The 26,898-nt window shown below is 35.9% G+C and overlaps 1 protein-coding gene across 1 annotated transcript in view; it reads right to left on the bottom strand.

Moving 5' to 3' along the window:
* Positions 1–26,898, bottom strand: part of LOC114317366 (uncharacterized) — a 47,515-nt gene that overhangs the window by 18,954 nt on the left and 1,663 nt on the right. Inside the window, exons 2-6 of the mRNA XM_028264067.2 lie at positions 24,271–24,496; positions 23,998–24,155; positions 23,751–23,896; positions 11,334–11,396; positions 11,145–11,237 (exon numbers count right to left, since the gene is read on the bottom strand). Of these exons, the coding sequence (XP_028119868.2) occupies positions 11,145–11,237; positions 11,334–11,396; positions 23,751–23,896; positions 23,998–24,155; positions 24,271–24,496 (686 nt within the window). The remainder of the gene's footprint in view (positions 1–11,144; positions 11,238–11,333; positions 11,397–23,750; positions 23,897–23,997; positions 24,156–24,270; positions 24,497–26,898) is intronic.

Here is a 26,898-nt window from a genome sequence, read left to right as displayed (position 1 = left end):
GTTTCATGCTTTGAGTTAGGGGATTACTCTAGGCTTGATGTGTATGATAGGATGTGCCTATGCACTAATTGAGGAGCTTAAACACCCTAGTCTAATGTGCTTGTCCATTTCATGCTATATGTTATTTTGCTAATTGGGATTACTGTTAATTAAGCATGATTAGTGAGCCTTAATTAGGATTAATCAAGTTAAGCATGATTAAGTTCAACCTAGATTAATTAGTGCTAACCTTGATTTAACAAAGCTAAGAGAGAAAAGGAAGAAATAGCGGAACTTGAAGAACTTCAATCGAAACTCATCTTTTAAGTGTTCTAAGGTAATATTTCTAACCTAATTCTTGTAGTAAACCTTCCTAGCATCTAAGATTGAGAAGAAACTAGGGATCGATTTGAATTGAGAATGAGGAAATGAAGAAAATAATGAAGAAAGTTGAGATAGGTTGAAGAACTAGGTAGATGGCTTGGAATTTCATCATCTTGATGTGAGTTTTGATGTTCTTGTCATGTAAAGAGTTATATTCTCATGTTTTCCTTTGATTTTCAATGACCTTGCGAGTTAAATTCAAGTTTTGAAGGAATGAAAAGAAGGGTTTGAGTACAAATTTGAATTGATGGAAATTTTCAACAGAAACCTGAATTTTGATACTTAAATCTTGAAACCAAGTTGCTTTTTGATGTTATAGATTTACAAAAGACCTTACCTTCATGTTTTCCCATTAATTTTGCATGTTTTACAATCATTTTTCAAGGACCCAAGTCAAGGCAATGAGAGGGGAAAAGAAAGAACTACACTTCATTTTCGAATTCTGCAAAATAGCCAAAATTGCGCGTGCGGCTCTAACTCCTGCACGTGGGGCCAGCCTTCAAAACTCAAATTTTGGTTCTGAAAAAAAAGGCACGTACCGCCCGCACATGCCCTGCCCATACCACGCGTGCGGAAAACCCTGTTTTGCCCTTTTTGTTATTTTTGCAAGCCTTTTTCACCTGGAACACTCCTTGCATGAGTTTAACACTTGTTTAGGCACTTGTTCAAGACTTGAAGTAAGCTTAGAATAGTACTTCTGTAAGAGAAGTTTAGAAAATGTTTAGCCAAGTTTAGACGTTCGTTTTGTTATATTTGTGCATGTAAGTCAAATACTTCCAGGTTTGGTTCTTGCTATGTGTAGGTTAAGCTTTGGAAGAAGTATACCCTTGTCAAGGGGCCATTTGTGAGTAGTAATTTAGTAACGCTATGTTTGATAAACTATGTTTCAAATGTAAAACTTATTTATGTTTATGAAAGCTATGCTATGCTTCGTTATGAATGAACATCCTATATTTTTGTATCATTTATTATGATGACATCCTTAGAGTATGACCTTACCAAGGGTTTTAAACCGAGTAGGGCCTTACTGGGGGTTCAAGCTGGGTATGTCCTTTTTGGGGGATTTATACCAACGTCCTTATCAGGGGACTCATGCCGATATCTTTGGAATGTCCATCGCTTTGTAAATTTTTACAAGTCAAGTTTTGAATTATTCATGCTCAAGTTATATTATGTTCAAATTATGAATTATACCATGTTTTGTTAAAAGATTATTGGTAGTCATTCGGGCAATGGCTCACCCCTCTCCCCTATATGTATGCAGGTGAAGATGAAGAACATGGTCAAGAGGAGAGGTTGCACTAGAAGTCTTGTCTTTTGATTTGTCTTTTGGAAGTTGTAGTCTTCGGACAATGGTTTTGTTTTCGAGTTTTGATCTTGTATAATGGACAGATGATTCCGCATAAGCCCTAATGTTATTAGTCCAATCTTGCTAGGCCTTCAATAGTCAAGCACTACGGGCTGGTCACAATACTATCCCGTTTGGGATGAGATGGAGTCATGACAGTTTGTCCCTGTTTCAAGACTTTTTGTTGATGTGGTAAGCACCCTTTTTGTTCTTATTTATTGGTAGGCTATCGGTTTGTTTGGTAGCACTAGTTGGTTACGACGTTTGTCCGGTGTGTTTCCTCTATGATTCCGGCTTGTATTGTTTTGGATTGTTAATTATACACATCACTTGTTTCTCTGCAGATATCATGACTAATCCTACTCCATACGTTCTGCTAGATGTCCATAGTAAGCCGATTCGTTCTAATTTTTCCTTATCTCAACAAGCCCCTGTGTTATCCCATTACGAGTATTTTGTTGAATGGGAAAATTTTCGCTGCATTGAGTCATTAATTAAACTCTATTTAAGGGTAAAAAGGAAGGCTCATTGGCTCTTATCTATAGAAACTCAACCTGCAGATACGGATTCCAATTGTAATCAATGGGATATTGACAATTGCACTATTTTGGGATGGATGTTCAATTCCATGGAGACCAGTATATACCATATGTTCATGTATTGTGACATTGTTCCTCATCTATGGTGTGCATTAACTCAGATGTATATCCATGCTCATAATGATATTTGCATTTTTGAGCTTTACTAGGACATCTCTCATGCGTTTCAATCAGCTTTGGGTCATTCAGTAGCTGAGTTTTTTGGGTATTTAAAGGCTCGTTGGCAGGAGTTGGCTCAATATGAGCCCTCGAGTGATTTTTCTATAGAGGTTGCCTCTATTGTGACCAAGCGGCTTGCTCGTCAGCACACCTACCAATTCTTGATGGGTTTGACTTCTGAGTTCAAATCTCTTCGCATTCAAATTTTAAACACATCTCCTATGCCTCCTCTCTCTATGAGGCCTTTGCCATTATTGATAGTGAGGAGCGCAGCCATCGATTGGTTCAGCATGTCTCCTCCCCAGTTTTTGAACCTCTAGCTTCCTATGATCAGATGGCTCTTGTTGAGAGTTCTAGGTCTCGTCTTTCTGCTAGGAAGGTCACTTGTCATCATTATGGAGAACCTGGACATGTCAAGGCTCACTGTTTCAAACTTCATCCTGAGTTAAGACTACGTTTCTCCCGGGCTCGTCCATCTGGCTCATCTCGCACAGATGCTATTGTCGAGACCATCTCAAGCCCCAGTACTCCAAATTTGTTCAAACACAAATTGGTCAGCTTTAGGCACAACTTGATTCTCTCATTTCACCTGCTCTAGAGCCATCCTCATTGACTGCCACATTAACTACAGGTACTCCTACTGCTTTCCATGTTTGCTCTGCACGTCCTACTTGGGTTTTGGATTTTGGAGCTAATGATCACGTGATGGTTGAGCTTTCCTATCTTTCTTCTCTAGTCCTATTGTCCAAACAGTGTGTCTAACTGATGGATCTACCAACTTGATTCGTCATTGGGGTGGTGTTACTTTACCCCCCGATATTACTCTTTCCTCTATACTTCATGTTCCTAACTTTGCATATAATCTCCTATTTGTGAGTTGCCTTGCCAAAGCCTTTCATTGTGCTATCATTATGTTACCCATTTCTTGCTTGTTGCAGGACCTGGGTTCAAAGAGGATTTTTGGCAAGAGATATGAGCGAGATGGCCTATACTACTTTGGAGATCCACCGGACCAACCACCTCCTCTTGCTAGTTTTTCAGCTTCTATGTTACTTCAAGATTCCTCCTATGTTTTTTCTTTTAAGACTTTAGCATTGTGGTATGCTCGTCCAGGTCATGCAAACTTTCAGTATTTATGTTTACTTTTTCTCTCATTTAATATGGCTTGTCAAGCTCGTTAAATTTCAGTGTGTTGTTCGTGAGTTAGCTAAACATACTCGTATTACTTATATTTCTCGTATGCATTGTGTCCCTTATGTGTTTGATCTTATTCATTCTGATGTTTGGGGACCTTCACCTGTTTCCGCCTTGTCTGGACAAAGGTATTATGTGACATTAATAGATGACCACACCTGTTGTACTTTGGTTTATCTCGTTAAGCGTAAATCTAACGTTTTTCCCATATTTGTTCAGTTCCTTCAGATGGTAAAAACTCTGTTTTGCACTGTTGTTTGAAATATCCAGTCTGATAATGGTGGGGAATACCTCCAATGTATTTCTTTTCCATCTTAATCAAGCTGCTACACTTCAACAACTCACTTGCCCTCATACTATTGAACAAAACGTGGTTGCAGAACGAAAAAACAGTCGCATAATGTCTGTTGTTCGGTGTCTTCTTCGGGGTATGAATGTCCCCAAGTCTAATTGGAATAATGTTGTCCTTACCATGGTTTACCTCATTATTGCACTCCTAGTCGTGTCTTGCACGACCTTGTGTCACGAGCTAACAATTCTTCAGCTCACAACTCTTACAGGTGGTGTGGCACCCCGACATGGCGTGTTGGCCCCAAGTAGTCCAATGCACGCCCAGCGCCTTTGCGCGCCCGCCCGCGCTTGCACAGTAATGGGTGTCAAGCATGTTGTGGAGGCAATTCCATAAATTCTAATATTTGGATAATATTGAGAATTATTGAATTATTTCATTAGAACTCCTCAAATATGTGGGATGTTTCCTTGCGCTAGTCAGAAAAGGGCTTAAGTTGCTATTATAAAGGGGCATGGTCTGTTTTAGCCTGTCTCCCCAACCAGTGATGGGTTACAAATGAGCAACCTTTGGGCAACCAAAGGGCGGGCCTCTGACGTACTATTGAGTGTTGTCTCTGGTCTCCATGTGGGTTTGGGAACCCCATGGACAGTGTCATTGAAGGGCATGAGTGACGACATTGTGGCCAACTTCCTAGTGGGAGGTTCAGGCGCACACACTATGCCACTCATTGCAGCATATCATGGTGTCATCTTGGATCGAATGGATTGGGCTATCGAGGCATGCCATCATTAAGGCCTCATGTACCAACTCGTGAACATAGGCTTGGGTTCAGCCGTGAACGCGAGGGTCATGTAGCCTAGTTAGCGGTTTGGTGACGCCGCCGCTACTCGTGGGAACAATTGAACGTCATGAAGCATTGCCATCCTGTGAGGCACATTCTGCGAAGCTTGTGGGAAGGCGGAATGCTAATTGAGGGCTATTGACATACGATGTCATGCTCATGCTACACGCTAGTGCAACACCTTAGGTGCGCAATGACCTTTGGTAGATGGTTTAGTATGTCAATGTGTGCATGAGAATTTGAGCTATGGCCGCGTATACGACCTCAGTCACCTGTGGCTATCCGAGACGAGCGCAACAAGAGACCCTATTCAAGAGAGGGAAAGCTTGTCGGCTAGATTGAGGGTTCTAGATCGGTGCACGGTTGGGCAATATTGTGTTGGGTCAGTTGTGAGTCACGGTGACACAGGATGCCATGATTGAGTTGGACCTCAGTTAGGCGAGCACCATGCTCTAAGGCAAGTTTGGTGCAATGAAGAGACATGAGCTGCGCAACATGCACTTGCGGGCGTTTAGCCTACTTCCGGCATGGAAGCTGGAGCATCCTTGTGGGAGTTGTTCTTGCTAGACATAGCATTTGGGCTTGTATTTCACACGACGAGTTATGTTTCAACACTCGATGGTCAAGGAGAGTTTAGGCGGGTTTGACACTTGGTGGAGTTCAAGGGCCTCACGGGTAAACATGTTCTGTTGCGCCACTAGAAAGTGCCGACCCATGACACCTTTCCCTCCTCTAGGTCTTGCATCCTATCAGGACTCTTTTTCCTCTTTTACTCCAGGTATTTAGGTGTACTCGCTTTGTCCAGAACTGAAGTCTTACTCGGACGAAGTTGGATGACAAGGCCATTAGGCGTATCTTCTTATGATATTTCACTATGTCAAAAGGGTATTGGTGTTATGATCCTGACACCCGTCGGTACTATCATTCGTGTGATGTTACTTTTCATGAGCTTCCCTTTTTTGATGCTAACACTTCTATGCAGAATTCCTCTTCTACTACCATACTATTAGTTGACTCTAGTGCTAGGACTCTACCTATTTTTTATGAGGTTGAGGTTGGTTCCACCTAGCCTCTGCCTTTCACCACCTCCATTGCAAGTTTATTCTTGTCGTCCTCGTCCTCTGTCAGCATCCTCTCCGATAGGTGGGTCAGGTAATTCTTCACCTTTAGTTACTGCTTCTTCACCTCCTCGTCATTATTCCTGAAGTAATTCTTCGCCTTTAGTTATTGCTTCTTCACCTCCTCATCATTATCCTACTTGTGAGAGACATCCCTCCAACTGTTTTGGTTATCTTAGCAATAATAATCATCCCATTTCCCAGTATCTTTCTCATGATAGTGTTTCAGCTTCTTATTGTTCCTTCCTTGGCAAGCTCGAGTTGGACCCTATTACTTGTTCTGTATCAGAGGCTCTTCAGAATCCCAAGTGGGTGGTTGCTATGCAGGCAGAAATGGCCGCTTTGGAATAAAATAAGACCCAATAGCTTGTCTCTTTACCATCTGGTGAAAAAAATGTTTGTTGAAAATGGGTTTTCAATATTAAGTTATCTTACGGATGGCATTGCAGACCGCCACAAAACGCTGCTAGTTGTCAAGGGCTTTACACAGGTTCCTCGCAAAGATTTTGGGGCTACCTTCACACCTGTCGCCAAGCTTACCTCTTTCCGTCTCCTTGTTTCTTTTGTTGCTTCTCATTCTTGGCCTCTCCATTACCTTGATGTCAAGAATGCATTTCTCCATGGAGACTTACTTGAGACGATTTATATAGATCCTCCACCCGGGGGAGTATGGAGGGAAAATTTGTCGCCTATGCAAAACTTTATATGGTTTAAAACAGTCTCCTCGAGGCCTGGTCCAGCCACTTTAACTGTCATTTTATCCATACAGTTTGTTCAGTGTCACTCAGATCATACTTGCTTCATCCGCCAGAATTCCACTGGTCAGTGCATTGTTCTACTTGTGTATATTGATGATATCATTCTCACAGGTGATGATTCAGTCAGCATAGCTCAAGTAAAGAGGGATTTAAGCTAGGCATTTGATATAAATGATTTGGATCCTCAAATATTTTCTAGGTATTGAGGTTGCTCGCTCTCGTTAAGGGATTTCCTTATCCCAAAGGAAGTACGTTCTTGATCTTCTTCAATACAATAGTATGTTAGTGTGCAAACCCGCTCTGCCCCTATGGATCCTAATCTCAAGCTTACATCAGAGTCTAGCGAGTTATTAAAGCATCCAAGCATGTATCAGCACCTTGTTGGCCGACTCGACTAACATTAGACCTAACTTGACATTTACAGTTAGTGTTGTAAGTCAATTTATGCATGCACCTCGTACAGAGCATCTTGATGTTGTTCATCACATTTTGTAGTATTTAAAGACTTCTCCTGCTTTGGGATTATTTTTCACGGCTCTCTTATTTCACTAACACAGACTATGTAGGGTCTAGAAGTAATAGATGTTCCACTTCTGATTTCTATATTTTCTATGCTGATTATCTTATATCATGGAAAAGTAAGAAACATGCAATTGTTTCTAGATCTTCTGCTGAAACCGAGTATAGGGCTATGGCACAGGGTACATGCAAGGTTCTATGTCTTCGTATATTCTTGCAAAGTTAGGATTTGAAGAGGATGCTCCCTCCTTTGTTTTGTGACAACAAATCAACTATTACGTTATCCTCTGATTCAGTACTTCATGAGTGGACTAAACACATAGAGATTGACATAGATTTCATTTGAGAAAAGGTTCAGACTGGTATTATGAGTCCATCATTTGTCTCCTTTTCTGAGCAGCTATGTGACAACCCCGCTCTGTGTTATGTTGTTAATCTTTAATTATCTTTGTTATTGTGTGCTTAATGTGCTTTTAAATGCTAATCATGTGATTATATGTGTTTTTGAATCTCTATTTGTTTATTATAGAGATATCTATTCTATATTTGGCTATAATTTGAAATTGAGGGCCGTAGAGCCCTCAGAAACCAAAATTGACCGTACTATTGTGATTAACATAATTTTTAGAGCCTCCAGTGAAATTTGATTAAAAATTGATTTGGATCAAAATGATTAGATTTAATTGATTAGAATAAAGTAAAATTGATTAACCTTAATCAAGATTGATTAGTATAAGCTAATCACCCACTATATATAGGACTAACTAGTGTTTAGGCTCATATATTTGAGCTCATCTTCAAGTCTTGGCTGAGATTATACACTAGAGAGAGAGAGAGAGAGAGAGAGAGAGAGAGAGAATTCAAGGGAGAGAAGGGGAGGTTTGAGAGATTGAACTCAAAGCTTGGAGATTAGGAAGATCAATTCAAGTTCTAGCTAAATTTGGAAGAGTTGAAGGCTCTAGGTGAGTAATTGAACCTCAAATTGTAAATTAACATCATATAAGTTGAGAATTTAAGAAGAATTGGTGACTTAGTGCAAGATATGAACTTAACATGAAGAATTTGGTATCAAATCACACATACATGCATAATTTTGTTGTCTCATGAATATGAGTATCATTTATATCATTTGAGATGAAATTAGAGACTTCATTTCACATGCATGCATAATTCATGAAGTTATGGAACTTGATGCATGAGTTTTGAAGTTATGAAAAAGAATTTGAAATGATTTGGGGCTTGCATGATGAATTCATGATGATTTGAACTTTAATCTTGTAAAATTGGCTCTCATATTCATGTTAGCAATTGTATGGCTGAAATATAGGACATAACATGCAAGTTGTATCATTTAAAATCATGTTTTGAAGCCTAAACAGCATTCTAGAGAACCCAAAATTCGACCTAACCGCTCGAGCGATAAAGTTACCGCTCGAGCGCACTTTGAAGGCATCCAGTATTTTTTTTGCAGACATTGGAGGTTGGCTCGAGCAACCAAAAGACCCTTTATTTTCAATCTTGGCTCAAGCAACCAAGAAGTTTGCTCGAGCGTAAAATGAGAGCATCCAGTACTTTTGCAGGCCAAGGGGTTTGCTCGAGCGACCTATGTTACGCTTGAGCGAAGTGCCCTGTTTCAGGAAACTTTGAAAAGTTGTTTTATGTCTCACTTTCTATTCTTTTGCATTTCTGAGCACTCTTAGGCATACATTGAGCATTTTAAATGAACTAAAGACTTAGAAAGAAGCCTAAGAAAGATAAACGAATTAAAGAACGGATTGAATTGCATTGCGACCCAATTTATGTATGTGTTGCGAATTGTGTAGGGTCAACTCTGAAGATGAATCAGCCAACTAAATACTATGAGTAATGTCTTAGTAAAGATATTTTCATGTATGTTATTTTCTAAATACTATCTATGTGGTAAGTTTTCCGAACTCATGAATTTGTATTATGAATCAATATTCTACCTGTCTGATTCGTAAAGGACTTGAAACGTGATTGATAAGCACGAAATTATAAGATTGGACCAAAGGTCATTTTGTATGAATACACAATGGGCCTAAGGCCGTTTGGTATGTTTGATGAGAATATGAAATGGGCTCAAGGCCGTTTGGTATATTTAAAGACATGGAGTGGGCCTAAGGCCGTTTAGAATATTTGACAAGATAGACCTAAAGTCATCTTACATATGACTTGGACTGAAGGTCGTTTTGTATGATTGTTAAATGGACCAAAGGTCATTTTGAACAAGGGATGGATTGGACCAAAGGTCGTTTTGAATGTGAATACGAATATGAACATGATTATGATTATAAATGCGTGCGTGAATATGAATTTGGAATGATAGACCTAAGGTCCTTTTGTACATGCGATGTGAAGGACCGGATGGTTATTTGTGCATGGATCCATTAAATATGAACATGATCTTGAATTTGAATATGCACATGAACAAGAATATGGTAATGTTGGACCCGAGGTCGTTTAGTACATATATTATGATCAGTTATGAAAAATGTTTGGACCCAAGGTCGTTTCGTCCCTTCGACATGTACTAAGTATAATGGGTTGGACCCGAGGTTGTTCCATTATGAATTGTTTATGTACTTTATGAATGGGAACTGCATTTCATATATATTAAGTACATATGTATTAAGTACAAGTATGACTTTTTTGAATACGAATCTCATTCATTAACCTCTTTACTCTAGTATTATTCACTGGCCGTTAACTCACTTTTTATCTATATGTACGTAGATGAGCAGCGAGATGTCCAGCCCCAGCTCTAGTGAACTTGTGAGAGAACCAAGTTAGTGGAGTCAACCAAGGTCGCCTCATGCATGAGGCTTTACTTTTGATTTTCTTTTTGTTTCCTTTGTCGTCATGTGTGACCAAGTTTGTATGTAACCTTGGTTTTGTCAAGACTATTTTTGAATGATCCTAGACTTATGTATATATATATACTCTAAATGACTGTCAGGTGCGAGTTACTATTTACATAAGTGAAAACTTATTGTTTCATGCCATACATGCACAAGCTCATTGGACAGTCTTTGTGTTTCTACTTCCGCATTTGGCCCCCTATCATTAAATATGATTTGATTTCTATCTAAAGCCGTAGGTAATCTCATGATCACTGGCCGGCTATGATCCTAATCCATAGGGGTGGGTTTGGGTCATGACAAGCTAGCTGATATGTTCACAAAGTCTGCTGGTCCAACATTACTTCAGTCATCTATTGTCAAGCTGGGTTTGTTGAATGTCTTCGCACTAGCTTGAGGGGAAGTGTTGGAGTTAGAGTTAGAATTAGAATAAAATATACCATGATTATGCAATCACGGTATATTAGGCAACATTATTGTAATTATGATTTCTTTCCTATTTTGTACATTCTCCATCAATATAAATATATGGGTTAGTCTCTATTCTAGACAAGCCATTCAATTCATTATATTCAATTCAAACAACGCATCTACCTGGATTGTACCCTCTTGGACCTTTCTTTACAAAAATAAATAAATAAAAAGAGAATGAAAATGAAGAAAATCGATCACTAATAGACCAGTCAATAGTGGCCAATTCATGTATGGGAAATTGATAACTTTATAGAAAAGGAAAAGACATGAAAATGAAAACATCATCGTAAGTGTGTACACATGGAAGGAAGTGCAAAGTAGTCAATTTCAGAGATTAAGTTGTCTGCAGATCACAGGGATTTTCAATTGCTTTTCTGACTTGGGTATAATAGCAAGAAAGTCAGTATGACAGCGTGAAACTCCAAGGAGCATATTGACTTAAATAGGTTAGCAAAAACTGGTCACTCTTCGGACTGGAGTAACACTTAATACCAAAGACAAGATCTAAAAAATTCAAATAAAGTACTCAAGACCTAATGAAGCTGACGACAGTGGTAAACAGGTCTTTATTGCATAAACAAACAGATTGCTAGGACTTACAGGGTTGTGCATCTCTTCACTCAGCCCAAAATTGACAAGAATTGAATTGACAGACGTTGAAAATTGATGTAACAGAAAAGATACTGCTCCAACCTGACATAAAACAGGAGATAAGTTTACCAACATAAGACATTAAACAAAAATAAGAATAACTTCCTAACAACACTGCTAAAGCAAAAAAACACTTACCACTGATCCATATAAAGTGAGGTAGAAGACATTTTTCCTGCTGGTTGGTAACAATTTCATCCCCTATATCATATTTCAGCAGTCCGTTAAGATATGGTATACAGGAACAAGTGGTGAAACTAAGAAGAAACACAATTTTAATGAAATCATAGCACTTGCATACAAAACAATCACATGCTTCAATAAAAATAATAACATTAGGGTTTCATTGTCAGTTTTGAGCTACAAAACAGGCTAACATACTGGAAACAAGCATGCACTAGCACAGAAGCACCCGTACCAAAATAAAATTAGTGAACCTGAGCCCCTTTCAATTCCAACAAATCTAATGTGGGAATTGCAATTTCCACTTGTCAACACAAATTATAAGAAGATGCTTAAACATAAACAACGGATTGTTGGATTCTTATGAAGCCTCTGCACAGATGACATTCTTCTCAAGATTCTGCCAAGAACCTTTAATTAAGCTTATCATAAGAAGAGTTGGAAAGCTACGCATTAATACCAAACTGCGAAGCAATTCAAAACTGTCCATGACAAAGCTGGAGTAAATTAAATATCTGTAGAGGGATTCATGGATCTGTTTTCTCCAGTTGACTATTCAAAACCATTCCCCAGTTGACTGTCAGTGACAAGCTTTTTTCTTTTTACATCACTAATACTACTAGAATCTTGCTATTTCTATGTTTTCTCTTACGGTGGCAAACCTCTTTGCTGACAAACCCTTTAAACCTTTTTGTTTATGAGCACTTCTAATAATCATGGACCTTTATTGAACCTTAGTCTTCTTCAAAATAAAAATAATAATAAAATAAAATAAACTTTTAACCTTATTTTCCCATAGAACCTCCCACACCATGAAAACCTTTTGACCATTGTTGGTTATTAATATCATTATTTTTGTTATTTTGTGATAATTTTGTAAAACCTTGCTTGGTTGGAACTTTAATCCCTCACACCTTTCAGCACTACTTGTGGTTGTGATCCCTCTTTCCAACAAGAGCATATACAATCCCACTCTCTTCACTTTGCTCCATAAAGTCATTGGCATTGAGAAGCAAGAATCAATACCCCTTTCTAGCGCTTGTAACATCATCATCTCTCATGGGTTTTCAACGCAAATTTTTTCTTCTTATCACCGTCTTTCACAAAGAAAGAGTTGGTGTTCAAAGTACCATGCATTGTACCTTAGTCATATTGCCAAGGACGTTCAAGTAAAATATGGCATGCATCCATGGGTATCACATCACAGTAAACATCTTTAAAAGATCCCATCGATAAATTAACATGCCATTTTGAAGAAATAGTTACCTCATTCCCTTCGTTGAACCAAAGAATATGATACGGTTGCAGATGGCTATCAGTTTGAGTATTAACTCATCTACCATCTCTTGAGGAACCATACTCTCACTACTTCCACTATCAATAATCAGGCTGCGAAACTTTCTTCCTGTTATAAAGTGCATTCAAAAGATATTCTTGTGAAGCCAACCATACTTATTGTTAATAGGTGGCTGAAGCATCAGGTGTCTAATCACAAGTAATTTGGTAGCCACATTACCATCAATTCCTTCCTCCTCAACATCATTTGATTCCTTAAATTCAAGATGTTGATTCCCATCTTCAATAAAAGAGACATTTTCCTCAAATCTTGCTTCTTCATCCTCAAGATTGACACAAAAATTAGCCATTTTTGGATACTCATTTGACTTATGTGTAATTTTGAAGGATGGATAACACTTGTTAGTCATTTGGCCTTGAAATTTTTGTTGCGTTTGGACAGCCTTTTCCATTGCCAGTGTACATTTGTTAGTTTGGAGTCTAGACACATGGAAGGAGTTGTTTGCCAGCCTCAGGCAGGATTATTTACTCAACTACTTGATGCCCCACTGTTGTGACCATTACTAGGCCTTTCTAATGAACCACGAGTGAGCTGAGCTTCAACTTTTAGTGCAAGCTGATAAGTATCACTCACTTTATAAGGTCATTGCAAGCGTACTTGGTCTAGGATCACTAATTGAATACCATTTCAACTAACCCTTTTGGCTCTCAATTTCAGTAAGATTACTTCTTAACGACATTATTGAAATGCTTGAGCATCGTTTTAACTTGCAATATCGGCCACCATAACAGTCACTGTTGTAGTGTAATAGTACTGGGAGTATCAAACAATGTGTAACAAAAATGAGAAACCGAGCTCCTGAATTTTTTTTCAGGCACTAGCAAGCGCCTAAAAACTCCTTGATAAGCATGTTCTGACCTTATTTATCACAGTTTGAATGTTTGTAATAGTTTCTAATCAACATTGTAACACCTAAAACAATTATTTCTAAAAGATATAGATTTTTTTCTATTTTAAGAATAGAGCTACTATAGAAATCATTGCCAAATATCGCTCAGTATAATGTTAGTTTTAAGGCAAAAACTGGAGAATATCATCTAGTAAGGGAATTTTAATCTCTAGAAAAAGATAGAAATGCTACTAAAATAGATAATTTATAAAACTAATGAAAACATATGCCAATATGAGTTGGTACAAAGGTAATATAATAATAAAGGCAATAATAGTGGCCAATATAAGGCATGCTATAAAATACTACCATATATACCTTATTAATTCATGAGTTCACACCCACAAAGGGAATGACGTAGAGGATCTTAATAGAGTTCATGTGTTTAACAATTTTTTTAATTAATAGAATACCAGTTAAAAAGAGTGCTGCTATTAGCACTTCATAAATTATTTTGAACCCCCCAATTTTTAGCTTTTTTTTATTACAATAATTACCTCAAATAAAATTACTACAAAGGACATCATTAATTTTGAGACACCTCATCTCACAATTAAACATACACACCCATTACATCATGAATTAGGGTTTATGAGAGCACCCACCTCCATCTCCACCCATCCATCTTCCCCAAATCCCACCTTCAAAACCTACCCACCCTCAAAACCTTAAAAACCCTTTGGCGGCAATATTCCGGCGATAACAGTGGCAACCATTTGATTACCTACATTGAACGGTCAAAACATGAAAATTTCTTGACACATTGAAAAGTCAAAATTATTAACGCTTGCAGAAGTTTTCATTTTTTCAAACAAATAAGTAATGTTCGGGAATACAAGTCTGAACATGAAAATTACTTAACACATTGAACGGTTAAAATTGTTTACGCTTGTAGAAGTTTTTATTTTTACAAGTTCGGGAATACAAGCCCAAACATTACTTATTTGTTCGTGAACACATTACCGAACATAGATTGTTTGTTCGGGAATGCAGGTCCAAACATAGAAATTTGTTAACACTTTGAATAGATAAAATTCTTAACACTTGCAGAAATTTTATTTTTTCAAGTTCGGTAGTTTCAGTTTTGAAGAAGTAATGAGAGAGAGAGGGAGGGAGAGAGAGAGAGAGAGAGAGAGAGCATATCAACTGTGACAATGGTTAAACCAGCAGAGACAGTATTCTTCTTCTTCTTCTTCTTCTTCTTCTTCTTCTTCTTCTTCTTCTTCGTGGGCTTTGAAAAGGATGAGACTCTCCTTCTTCTTAGTGGGTTTTGTTAGGATTTTTTGGAAGGGAGGTTTTTTTGGGGGTATGGGGTGTGGGGGGTGTGCATTCAATGGGTGGAATGTTTAAGGATAATTTTGGTATTATTTGGAAGGTGGGGGGAGAAAGAAATTTTAAGGGTTTCAAAATTTATAAGTGGGGATCTAAAGAAATAGGAGGCCCAAAATAATTCAGAGGGTGCTAACAGCACCACCCTTTAAAAATTCGTAGTCTTGATTTTAGTAAGATAGATTAAGGAAACTAGGATTGACAATTAAAGAACATGAATATGAAGAATTAACAAACATAAAATATAAAAGAACTTAAAAATATTAGAGTAATGTTTAAGAAAGATTCATAATATTAGAGTTACGGTTTAAGAAAGATTCGAATATTTTGACTTAGAGTTTAACTTTTAAATATTACCTTTAATAGATAACAAAGATAAAAAGGAATATATATTAACGTAATAATGTTAAAAGGGAAATTGAAACGAAATTTTAAAATATATAAAACATAAAATATTTTTAAAAATAGTGGTTGGAAGTGTCATAATGGTGATCCTCCAATTGTTGAGGCCTTTCATCACTAGAACTATCACTTTCTCCTCCCATTGCCAGAACTATCAAAGTGATTCTCACCTTCAAACTTTGAGATACGAACATGCACCATACTTAGGAATTTATTAGAGCATGTACAAAGTTATCCTCCCATTTAAGGCCTTTTATGGCTAGAGCCTATGAACCATGGGTACCCAAAAATTATGTCATGCAAGTGCCGAGTACGTATCCAATATAGGTACACATACCAGTACGAATGCACGTGAACTAGGTACACGAAATGCGCATCTATCACTTCTTTAAAAAAAAATTAAATGGTAGGTATGGCCTAGGTATGGCATGGATACTTTTCTGGGTTCATCGAGGCATAACGAGCCACAAATCTTGTTTTTTTTTTTTAAGGGTGAATTATACTAACAGTCCATATAGTTTGGGACTCATGTCACTTTAATCCCTAACTTTTCAATTGTGACACATTTGACCCTAAATTTTGAATTTTGTTCCAAATAAGGACAATTGAAAATACCATTGCTCAATTTTAAAGACAAAGTCGTCAATTTGATAAAATATAACTAATTTGACAAAAATAAATGTCAAAAAAATATTTTTGAATTTTTAAAAATTATTTCTACCCACCAAAGATAAAATTATGTAAAATTAATAAATTTTTTACACATTTATTTATTTATTTATTTTACCAAATTAATTTTTATTATGTGTTTGGATGATGATCATGTAATAGGTGGTTGTTAAGCTTTTAATATGTAATCGATATATTTAATATATGAAATGTTTTTAGTTTTAGATTTTTTGATTTAATGTATTGGTTTAATAATGACATCAAAGTTGTCGCCATATTTGACTTTTGGAAAAATAAAAACTAATTTAATGAATATAAAAACAATCATCCATTACATGATCATCATCCAACCACATAATAAAAATTAATTTGGTAAAACAAATAAATGTGTAAAAGATTTATCAATTTTACATAATTTTATCTTTGGTGGGTAGAAATAAGTTTTAAAAATTCAAAAATATTTTTTTGACATTTATTTTTGTCAAATTAACTTTGCCAGGGTTGCTTAACAACTCCGCTCAAGGTTCTGAAAAGCAGTTGCGGTCGCCGTAACGGTAACGGTGGCGCTGTTGCGGTTGCGGGGTGTAAAGGCCGTAGTGTAACGGTTGCGGTAACCGGACCCATAAATTTTTTTATTTTTAGCACAATTTAAAAAAAAACTTACCTATACGCATATTTTTTTTCCATGATCATATTTATTAAGTTTAAAATAAATATTGATCAATTTTTGTAAATTTTTAAGTATGATCTAATATATTTTATATTTTTAAATCACTATAAACTGAGTTTTTTACATTTTATTTTAATAATTAATGACTTTATATTGTACAAAAAATTCATCACTAACTATTATATATAAAATAAACAATAACAAAAGTAAGAAAATAAATAAGAGCCTGAATATATATATATATATACATATTTTAATCAAGCCAAATAGATAATGACCACATTTATTATTATTATTATTATTATTATTATTATTATTATTATCAAACAATATATAGATTGACACACAAACAAAATGGTTGAGTGATAGCAACTGAATAGAATAGCATAGGTTTTACAGTTTCAACAAATCAATAATATGTTCTTCATCTTCCATCTTCTCTCTCTATCTCTTGCTCCTCCATCTTCTCTCTCTATCTTCCCTCTTCTCTCTATCTATCCCTCTTCCACCATTTTCAACTTTTTTTGTGTGTTTTTTCTAAAGAAACAGTTCGGAACCGTTACGTAACGGTGTGTAACACGCCGTTATGACTGTTACGGCACCATTACGACCGCTACGGCAGCCGCTATAGTCGACACACCTGTAAATTTCAATCACACTGCAAAAGCGGCCGTAACGGGTGGCGGTAATCACCAAAACCGTTACGTAACGGCGTTACGTAACGGTTGGGGCCGCTTTTTAAAACCTTGTCCGCTGGTCCCAAGCAGGGGTAAAGGAGGGTTGTGTTATGCAGCCGACAACCAACGCGTAAAAAAACCGCTCGGGGTCCTTTATGACATGAAGCCTAATACTCTGAATCGATTAAACACTAGGTCGTTCCCCTTAAGTAACGTGTTGCGCCTGCCTCCGGGTGTTTCGAGAAGTGAGCAAGGGGCGCCGCATCGACGCCTGGATGCAGTGAAAAATAGGCAAAGGTTTTCGTGTTTTTCAGGATGAGCGCGAATAAAGAAGTTAGTCCAAGATTATAGGTTTAGGGTAGCCACATGGAATATAGGAACTTTAACGGGTAAGACTACGGAATTAGTAGATGTCATAATTAGGAGGAGAGCTAGTATCGCTTGCATACAAGAAACTAAGTGGATAGGTGAGAAAGCTTGAGAAAAAGAGGATACTGGTTTTAAGCTATACTATAGTGGCAAGGATAGACACAAGAATGAGGTAGGAATAGTAGTTGCCAAGAGTTTTGTAGAAAATGTAGTTGCGGTCATTAAGAAATGTGACAAGATTATGTTAGTTAAACTAGTTATTGAAGAGAATATAGTGAACGTTATTAGTGCACACGCCTCCTAAGTAAGATTAGATGATCAGACTAACAGTGTTTTTTGGGACCAAATGGATGAGGTACTATAGGAGATACTTATACGAGAGAACCTAGTTATAGGTGGTGCTTTCAATGCCCATGTAGGAGTAGATAAACTAAATTATGAGAGAGTGCATGGTGGGTATAGTTTTGGTGATAGAAATTAGGCTAGGAGAGTATTTTAGATTTTGCATTGATTTCTAATCTAGTAGTGGCCAATACTATGTATAAGAAGAGAGAGGAGCATTTGATAACCTTCAAGAGTGGGTTAATTAGGAAACAAATAAATTACTTTCTAGCAAGAAAAGGGAACCATCTATAATGCAACGACTGTAAGGTGATTCCTGGAGAGTGCTTGATGTCTCAACATAAGATTTTGGTACTAGATTTATGCTTCCAAGAGCAATATCCAGTTCCACAAGATAGTGGACGTCGCAGGACTAGATGGTGGGACCTAAAAGGGGATAAGCTAGACACATTTAAGAATAGAATGAATAAAGAAGGTACTTGGAATTTAGAAGATGATGCCAACATTGTGGAACTCGATGGCCAATTGTATGAGGAGAATCTCAAGGGAAGTTCTTGGAGAGTCAAAAGGAAAGAGACCCAACTTTAGAAAAGCTTTGGTGGTGGAGAGAAGGGGTCCAAGCGGTAATAAAAATGAAAAAAGAGAGCTTTAAAAAGTGGCAGAATGATAGAACTGATGAAAACTTTAAGCGCTACAGATTGGCTAATAAAGAGGTCAAAAAGTAGTGAGGGAGACTAAGTTGAAAGCCTATGATGTTATACACTAGACTAAATAGTAAGGAGTGAGAGAAGAAGATATACAAACTTGCTAAGATAAGAGAGAAAAACAATAGATTTTAATCAGGTTAAGTGCATCAAGGCAAAGACTCCAAGGTATTGGTGAGAGATGAAGAGATTAAGGAGATGGAAGAAATATTTTGAGAAGTTAAATCAAGAACATGGAGATAGGTCAAAAGGGAAGGAAGTAAGCATCAATAAATAAAATCAGGACTATATATTCTATCGTAGGATTAGGGACTTTGAAGTAGAGTTTGCACTTAAGAAGATGAAAATAAATGAGGCTTTAGGACCCAATGATATACCTATTGAAGCGTCGAAATGTTTGGGTAAGAAAGGAGTTGTTTGGTTGACGAGGTTATTTAGCAAGATTTTGTTAACTAGGGAAATGCCAGAGTGGAGGAAAAATATTTTAGTGCCAATATATAAGAATAAAGGAGATGTCTAGAATTGCAACAACTATAGAAGAATCAAGTTAATGTGTCACACAATGAAAGTGTGGGAGAGAGTGGTGAAACGTCGATTGCGAGATATAACAGAGGTGTCAGAGAATCAATTTAGGTTTATGCCTGGTAAGTCAACAATGAAAGTGATCTATCTTTTAATGAGAGTTATAGAAAAGTATAGATAAAAGAAAAGCGACATTCATATAGTTTTTATAGATCTGGAGAAAGCATATGATAGAATGCCTCGGGATATCATCTGGTGGGTGTTAGAGAAGAAAATGGTAACAAAAGGTTATATTGATGTGATTAGGAATATGTATGAAGGTGCGATAACCACTATTAGATCGCCTGCTGAAGAAACGAGTGAATTTCCAATTACTGTAAGGTTATACCATGGATCGACCTTAAGTCCTTATCTCTTCGCTTTAGTTATGGATGAGTTGACTTGCAATATTTAGGATGATGTGCTATGGTATATGCTTTTTGCAGATGATATCGTGTTGGTGGATGAGACAAGAGAAGGAGTTAACACTAAGTTGAAGATTTAGAGAAAAATACTTGAATCTAAAGGATTTAGGATAAGCAAAACTAAAACAAAATATATGGAGTGTAATTTTAGTAACAATCACAATGGAAGCATAGAAGTGAAGATTAAGAATCAGGAACTACTTAAGAGTGAACATTTTCGTTATTTAGAATCGATTATCACAACGACTGGGGAGATTAGAGCGGATGTAGTCCACAGAATTAAGGCAGGGTGGCTTAAGTGGAGGAGTGCGTCTAGAGTATTGTGCGATAAACGAGTACCCATTAGACTAAAAGGGAAGTTCTATAGAACGACTATTAGACCAGCGATATTGTATAAGGTGGAATGTTAGGCAACTAAGAAACATCATATAAATAAGATGAGTGTTGCTAAGATGAGGATGCAAAGGTGGATGTGTGGCAACACTAGGAAAGAAAGAGTTACGAATGAGTATATTCGAAATGGGTGGGAACAATACTGATAGAAGATAAGCTGAGAGAGAATAGATTGAGATGGTTTGGTCATATACAACGGAGACCAATAGAAACAATAGTGAAGAAATACGATACAGTGACGGTAGATGGTAGTGTTAGGAGAAGGGATAGACCTAGATTGACGTGAACTAGTGTAGTGAATAAAGATATGAATCTTCTTAATTTGACTAACGAAATAGCCTTGGATAGAGTTAAGTGGAGAAGAAGAATTCATGCAACCGACCCCATTTGATGGGACTTAAGGCTTGGTTTGGTTTGGTTTTGTTTATTTTTATCAAATTAGTTTATATTTTATCAAATTGACGACTTTGCCCTTAAAATTGAGCAATGGTATCTTCAATTGTCCTTATTTAGAACAAGATTCAAAATTCATGTTCAAATGTGTCATAATTGAAAAGTCAAGGACCAAAGTGACACAAGCCCCAAACTATAGAGACTGTTAGTGTAATTCGCCCTTTTTTAAATATAGGGATATTGGAATAAATATGTTGTCTCTATACTTGAATACTCCAAAAAAATAAAGGATATTTTTGCAAATATCACAAATTTGAGAGAACTATTAGCATTCTCTTTGGTCTTTACAAATTGAGCAATCGTATCTTTATCTATCAATTGAGTTTCTGTCTCTCTCGATAATATCTCTCTGTCAGTTAGCATCATACTCTAGTTTGCACCTTACTTTAACTACTATTTACATTTGATTTCGAGTTATTATATATCATGCACTACTACAAATTATAAAAATATATACTTTTTTGGACATATCCTAACTATACCCATATTCTCCCTTCTTTTTTTTTAAGTTTTGTTGTATCGGTGTACCCATATTTGTGCTTCATCAGCTAGAATTATCACTTTGTCCTCCCATCACTAGAATTATCACTTTCTCTCCAAACAAGAGATTGAGTTCATTCATTCTCAACCAACCTAACACAATTAGATTCATGGTTGCTATCATTTTTACGGTTTCAATCTTTATTTTCTTGCATAATGATGCAACAATAAAATGAATAGTACCAAAAACAAAACAAAACAAAAAAAAAAAATAGAGGAAAGAGGAGAAGAAGAATAAAATTTTGCCCACAAAGAGAAATATACACAAAAACTGTGTATTTAATAATATGCCAATATAAAACCATAATAGTTCAATATAAATCCATCCCATCCATATATATAGGCCTACAAGCATCACCCAATAAGAAAACAAAAAAATAAAAACTAAAATCCTAATGAAATCAAAACTCCTAAATATATTTAAAATTCCTAAATAAACCAAATTTCCTAATATATATCCAATACATTGCCATTCCCCATCATATAATCAAATAAAGTTTTGAATTTGTTCCTGCAGCCCTTCAATCATTTCAATTGTTGCACATCTACCTCCCCACAACCACAATCAATGCCTATGAGATAAGAGCAAAACTTCCACAATGTTTGTTCTTTAGGATGTCAGGTTCAAATTTAGGCTTCAACTGATCTCGATAATCAATAAGAGCCTCCCCAAAAGGTTTAGTCAATAGTTCGGTTTAAAAGAGGATCTCAACAAAACTAAACCAAACAACTTTGCTTATTAATGATGTTCATTTGCTTCAAGAGTGTCTGGTGTCAAAATGGGTAGTGAAACAAGTTTAAAAGGTACAAAACTGAGCAATGGAAGCTTTTATGCTAAGAAGCATGAACACTTCTGCGAAGTAAACGTGTCATGTTCAACACTAATTCAACATGTCTTAATTAAAAAATCAAATACATAAAATAAAAGTTTTACCAACACTTCGCGGACGCTTCAGCGACACTTCTTGAACCATGCAAGCATGTCCTATGTTATGAATCTCTCTATAATAACAATGTTTTGAATTCTTCATAATAAAACTTATGTACTCTTAAGGCCTCATTTGGGAACAAGCTATTTTAGTAACTTTTTGGCTTTTTACAAAAAGATGTGCAAAAAAATAGAGAGAGTGATGTGACAACTTATAGTGACTTTTTGACTTTTTGGCTAAAATAATTACTCCCCAAATGAGGCCTATGTTTTGAAACATTTATAAGGTTAACACATTATGTGTATTACATAATTGTTTTGCATCGTGTAGAATATAATTGTTACTTGAATGATCTCTTGATATTTAAGTTATGAAATATATAACTTTTTAATGTAATTAGTGATATGCTACATATTTTTCATTATCCTTAGAAAATAATTCATATATATAAGACAAATAATAAATTTGTAAAAAATATCATTTTAACATGTGGCAAGCATGTCATTTCCTGCATATTTTGAAAATCGACATGTCAGTGTATCCATGTCGTGTTTGTGTTTCTGCTACTTAGCTTTTCCACCTTGCTTTCAACTTTGCAATTGACATGGAATTAACTAATACTAACTTTGAAGCATTGCAGCACAATAAATGGAAATAGCTAAACCACTCTATTCTCTATCAAATAAGTGGCAAACGAAATTCAATCTCTACCCCCAAAAAAATAAGTAGCAAAGGAAGTTAAAGATGAAAGTACAAGGTCCATGAACACTACGAGAACATATCATATTTAATTGAGAGGCAACACAAGGCATTCCACATGTTATATTCTCAACCTCCATCCACAATCCAGCACTAGTAATCTCAATTTGTTTTTCATATTTATTAGTACACCGCACTACAGCTAGCAGCCCTTTACCAGTGACTGGTTTTCCATAATGAAACGAAATGCTTATCTTGGGAAAGGAAAATAAGATTATCATTTTTGCCAATGAAATAAACCCCAGATGTTAAGTAGAGACTTTGAAAGCAAGACACAAGTAGAGACGGACAGAGGGAGTGCAGAAGGAGAGAGGATAGAAGAAGTCACATTGACTCCACTGATTTAGATCTTATTGTTGAATTTTGAAAGTAAAATGGATTCATGGGAAATCTAAAGGCATCTAGCAAGTAATAAAATTGCAGTAAACAGTACTCATTTGGCAAAAAATCCTTCAATATAGCAAAAAGAATACTTTTCTATTCTCTTTATCTTTCAATTCTAAAGCTAGAGAAGGACAAAAATCATAACATTATTCTTCTTCCCATCTCTTCTCCCCTGAAGCTATCATGAAATTATAAAATTAAATATAAAAAAATATATATTTAAAAAAAAAAGAAAAGCCACACAGGTTACAAGATTTTTTATAGCATTAGTCACATTGGCAATACAACCAGTGAACACCAGTCTACTTTTACTCTTAACCAAGGTTCAATTTTCAAAAGATTTCAAGATTTCTGTACAAGTAAAGAAATCAACTTTGATATTTTGATGTGCAATAAAATTAAGTTTAAAACCTTACAATCAAGAGGTCACACACCATATGAGAATAAAGAAGTTAGAGCAAGTTGAAAAGAAACAGACCGAAAAAATCAACAACTGTACAATGCCACGAAATCCAAATACCTGAAAAAGAAGGATTATAATGACAAGCAAAACTCCAATAGCCATTGAACTGCTATAATAGAAAGGAACCCAACTGTTGACCACTGGTGCCAACAGCAATAAAACAAAACCAAAAGCAAGACAAAGTAAACGCCATCTTTGAAACTCTGCACAAACCATAAAAACCAAAGATAAACAATGAGAGAGAGAGAGAGAGATAGAACAGAATAAGAATTTAGACCCAAGAACTAAGAAATAAATGCCTGACCATCTTCAACTGTCAATGTGACAGGACCAGAAATTTCACCAACGAACTTAACATCAACGTATCTGTCCCCATAAGGTGACACGACAGAGCTCCAATGCCCCTTCTGCACAGCTTTCCATTCATCCTTTTCACATTGACATAAACCACGTGAAGCATTCCTGCAAAACACTTCTTGAGTGAGACAATATTCTCAACCATCATAACTGTCACACTAAGATATCAGAGATAGAAAGAGGAAGTTCAAGAGCCAAAAGTCCAGGACAATCCACTCACTTGTGAAAACAAATCTGAATTTTGTTATGTAATCTCTCGGGAATTACTACAGATGGGACCAGAGTAACCTGATATGCACTAGCATAACTCCCAAGTTTCAATCTTGATTGACCAGCAACTCGAATGCGTTCACACAATAAAACATCATTAGAACCACGAGAAGACGACGCATAACCAGCAAGAAGAGATGGAATGACATCAATATTTGGCTTTTCCACATCAATGCCTGCATTTCAACATTTGAGGCAATTAATTTTCAAATAAGAACATAGACAGTAAATATAAAAAGTGGGATAAAAAGGGAAATGAGGTGTTACAAGATTTTGAGAAAAAACCTCTAATAGTGCATCACTAATTTTACAATTTGATGCACCACATTACTTTAATAAACCTCTCATTCAGCCTTTGTAGTGTATTATATCCAAATATAGACACTACAAGTTTAGATGTGCTATTAACGTTGACTTGAGGAGGACTTATGATTCCATTATTTGAAGTTTGGGTGAATTACACTACTAGTCCCTATAGTTTGGGGCTTGTATCACTTTGGTCCCTAACTTTTCAATTGTGACACATTTGATCCTGGATTTTGAATATTGTTCCAAATAAGGACAATTGAAGATATCATTAGATTTCTCAAGGGTAAAATCGTCAATTTGATAAAATATAAACTAATTTGGCAAAAATAAATGTCAAACAAATATTTTTAAATTTTTAAAAATTATTTCTATCCACTAAAAATAAAATTATGTAAAATTGATAAATTTTTTAGATATTTATTTATTTATTTACCAAATTAATTTTTATTATGTGTTTGGATGATGATCATGTAAAATTAATTTTAAAAAATTAATCATGTAATTTTTATTAATTTTTATCAATTTTACATAATTTTATCATTGGTGGATCAAAATAATTTTTAAAAAATTAAAAATATTTTTGACATTTATTTTTGTCAAATTAGTTTATATTTTATTAAATTGACGATTTTGCCCTTTAAATTAAACAAAGGTATCTTCAATTGTCCTTATTTGGAACAAAATTCAAAATTTAGGGTTAAATTTGTCACAATTGAAAAGTCAGGAACCAAAGTAACACGAGTCCCAAACTATAGGAACTATTTGTGTAATTTGCCCTTGAAGTTTCATTATGGCTGTTCTTGAGGCTATGAAGTTTGCTGCTAAATTAATCACCTGGACTAAGGACTGTATTAATTCCCCTAAAGTCTCAACCAGTATAAATGAACTTCAGGGGTATTTCAACAGAATAGAGGCACAAGGCAAGGAGATCCTATGTCTCCTTATCTTTTCATTATTGTCATGGAGCTTCTTTCTGGTATGTACACAAATTGTGCAGGGACACACCTTTAGCTATCATTGGAGATATGGTAATGAGAAAATCACCCACTTGTGTTTTGCTGACGATTTGATCTTATTTTGTAAAGCTAAGTTAACCTCTACGGATGTGATAAGTAAACCATGTCCCAATTTAAGGAGCTATATGGTTTGACTCCTAATCCAGCAAAGAATGATATTTCTACGTCGGCTGCTGACAATGAATGCTATTTTTGACTGTTTGAGGGTTCAAAGAGAGTAACTTCCACTTAGATATCTTGTTCCCTTCATTTCAATAAATTGAAGGTCGATGATTCCAAGCCCCTCATTGAGAAGAGTGCAAAAGGAAAAATCTTGGACTAATAAGACCTTGTCTAGAGCATGGAGCCATGGGCTGCCTAGAAATCTTAGGGGTGGACCGTTAGATTCTTGGTATAACTCTTATTGCTGCATTTCTTTTACTCTATTAAAATAAAAAGCAATACTATAAATTTTCAAAATAGCTGGAAGGACATGAATACTCTAAGGACAAGATTGGCCATTTTGAGATAATCGGAGTAGTCTTCATGATTTTGTGTTGTTTTATGTATTTGTAGGTTTTCAAAGTCTTTACACTCAAATGACGTGAGTAGAATGAATTTTGCAAAGCTTGCACGGATTTTTTTGAAGAAAGGATTACCCAATCAAATTTAAGAATAAAATCTAGAATTTTCGAATTGGAAGCATATCTCCTTATTATGATATTGGATGGAGATGATTCAAGCAGCGTTGGAAAGAACTCAAAGGGCTACAAATCATTATCTCATAATAATTTCTTAATTCAGCCATATTTGAGGTTAAAAATGAAGACAAATTCTGCACACAGGACGGATTGCATTCCCCAACTTTGAAAAATCATATTTTATTCATTTCAAGTCCAAACCATGCAAATCTTGTGTCTAAATTGAAACCCTAGATATCTACTTGCAGATGAAACTTGTGAGTTTTGAGAAGAGGAAAAAATTAGAGGTATGAGTGATCTCTCACCTTCTTTTATATTAAATCATTAGCATAATTACAGAGAATGATATAGGAAATATTTCTATATTCTAACATTCTATATTCTAACAAAACTAGCCACATGTCAAAATTTGAAGTGTAGAGTGAGATATCAATGAAAGATCATATATGACTCAATGTTTTCAACAACTAACCACTAAATTTTACTTCCCAAATCTTCCATATTCAACCATTGTTGGTTGTATTTATGAGCAAATCCCTAAATATTTGGGAGAAAAGACTTTGTACATGTATT

The sequence above is a fragment of the Camellia sinensis genome, chromosome 10 (genome assembly GCF_055761805.1).
Source record: "Camellia sinensis isolate YWXY chromosome 10, ASM5576180v1, whole genome shotgun sequence".
Taxonomy (NCBI): domain Eukaryota; kingdom Viridiplantae; phylum Streptophyta; class Magnoliopsida; order Ericales; family Theaceae; genus Camellia; species Camellia sinensis.
This window is presented reverse-complemented; position numbering and strand designations above follow the sequence as displayed.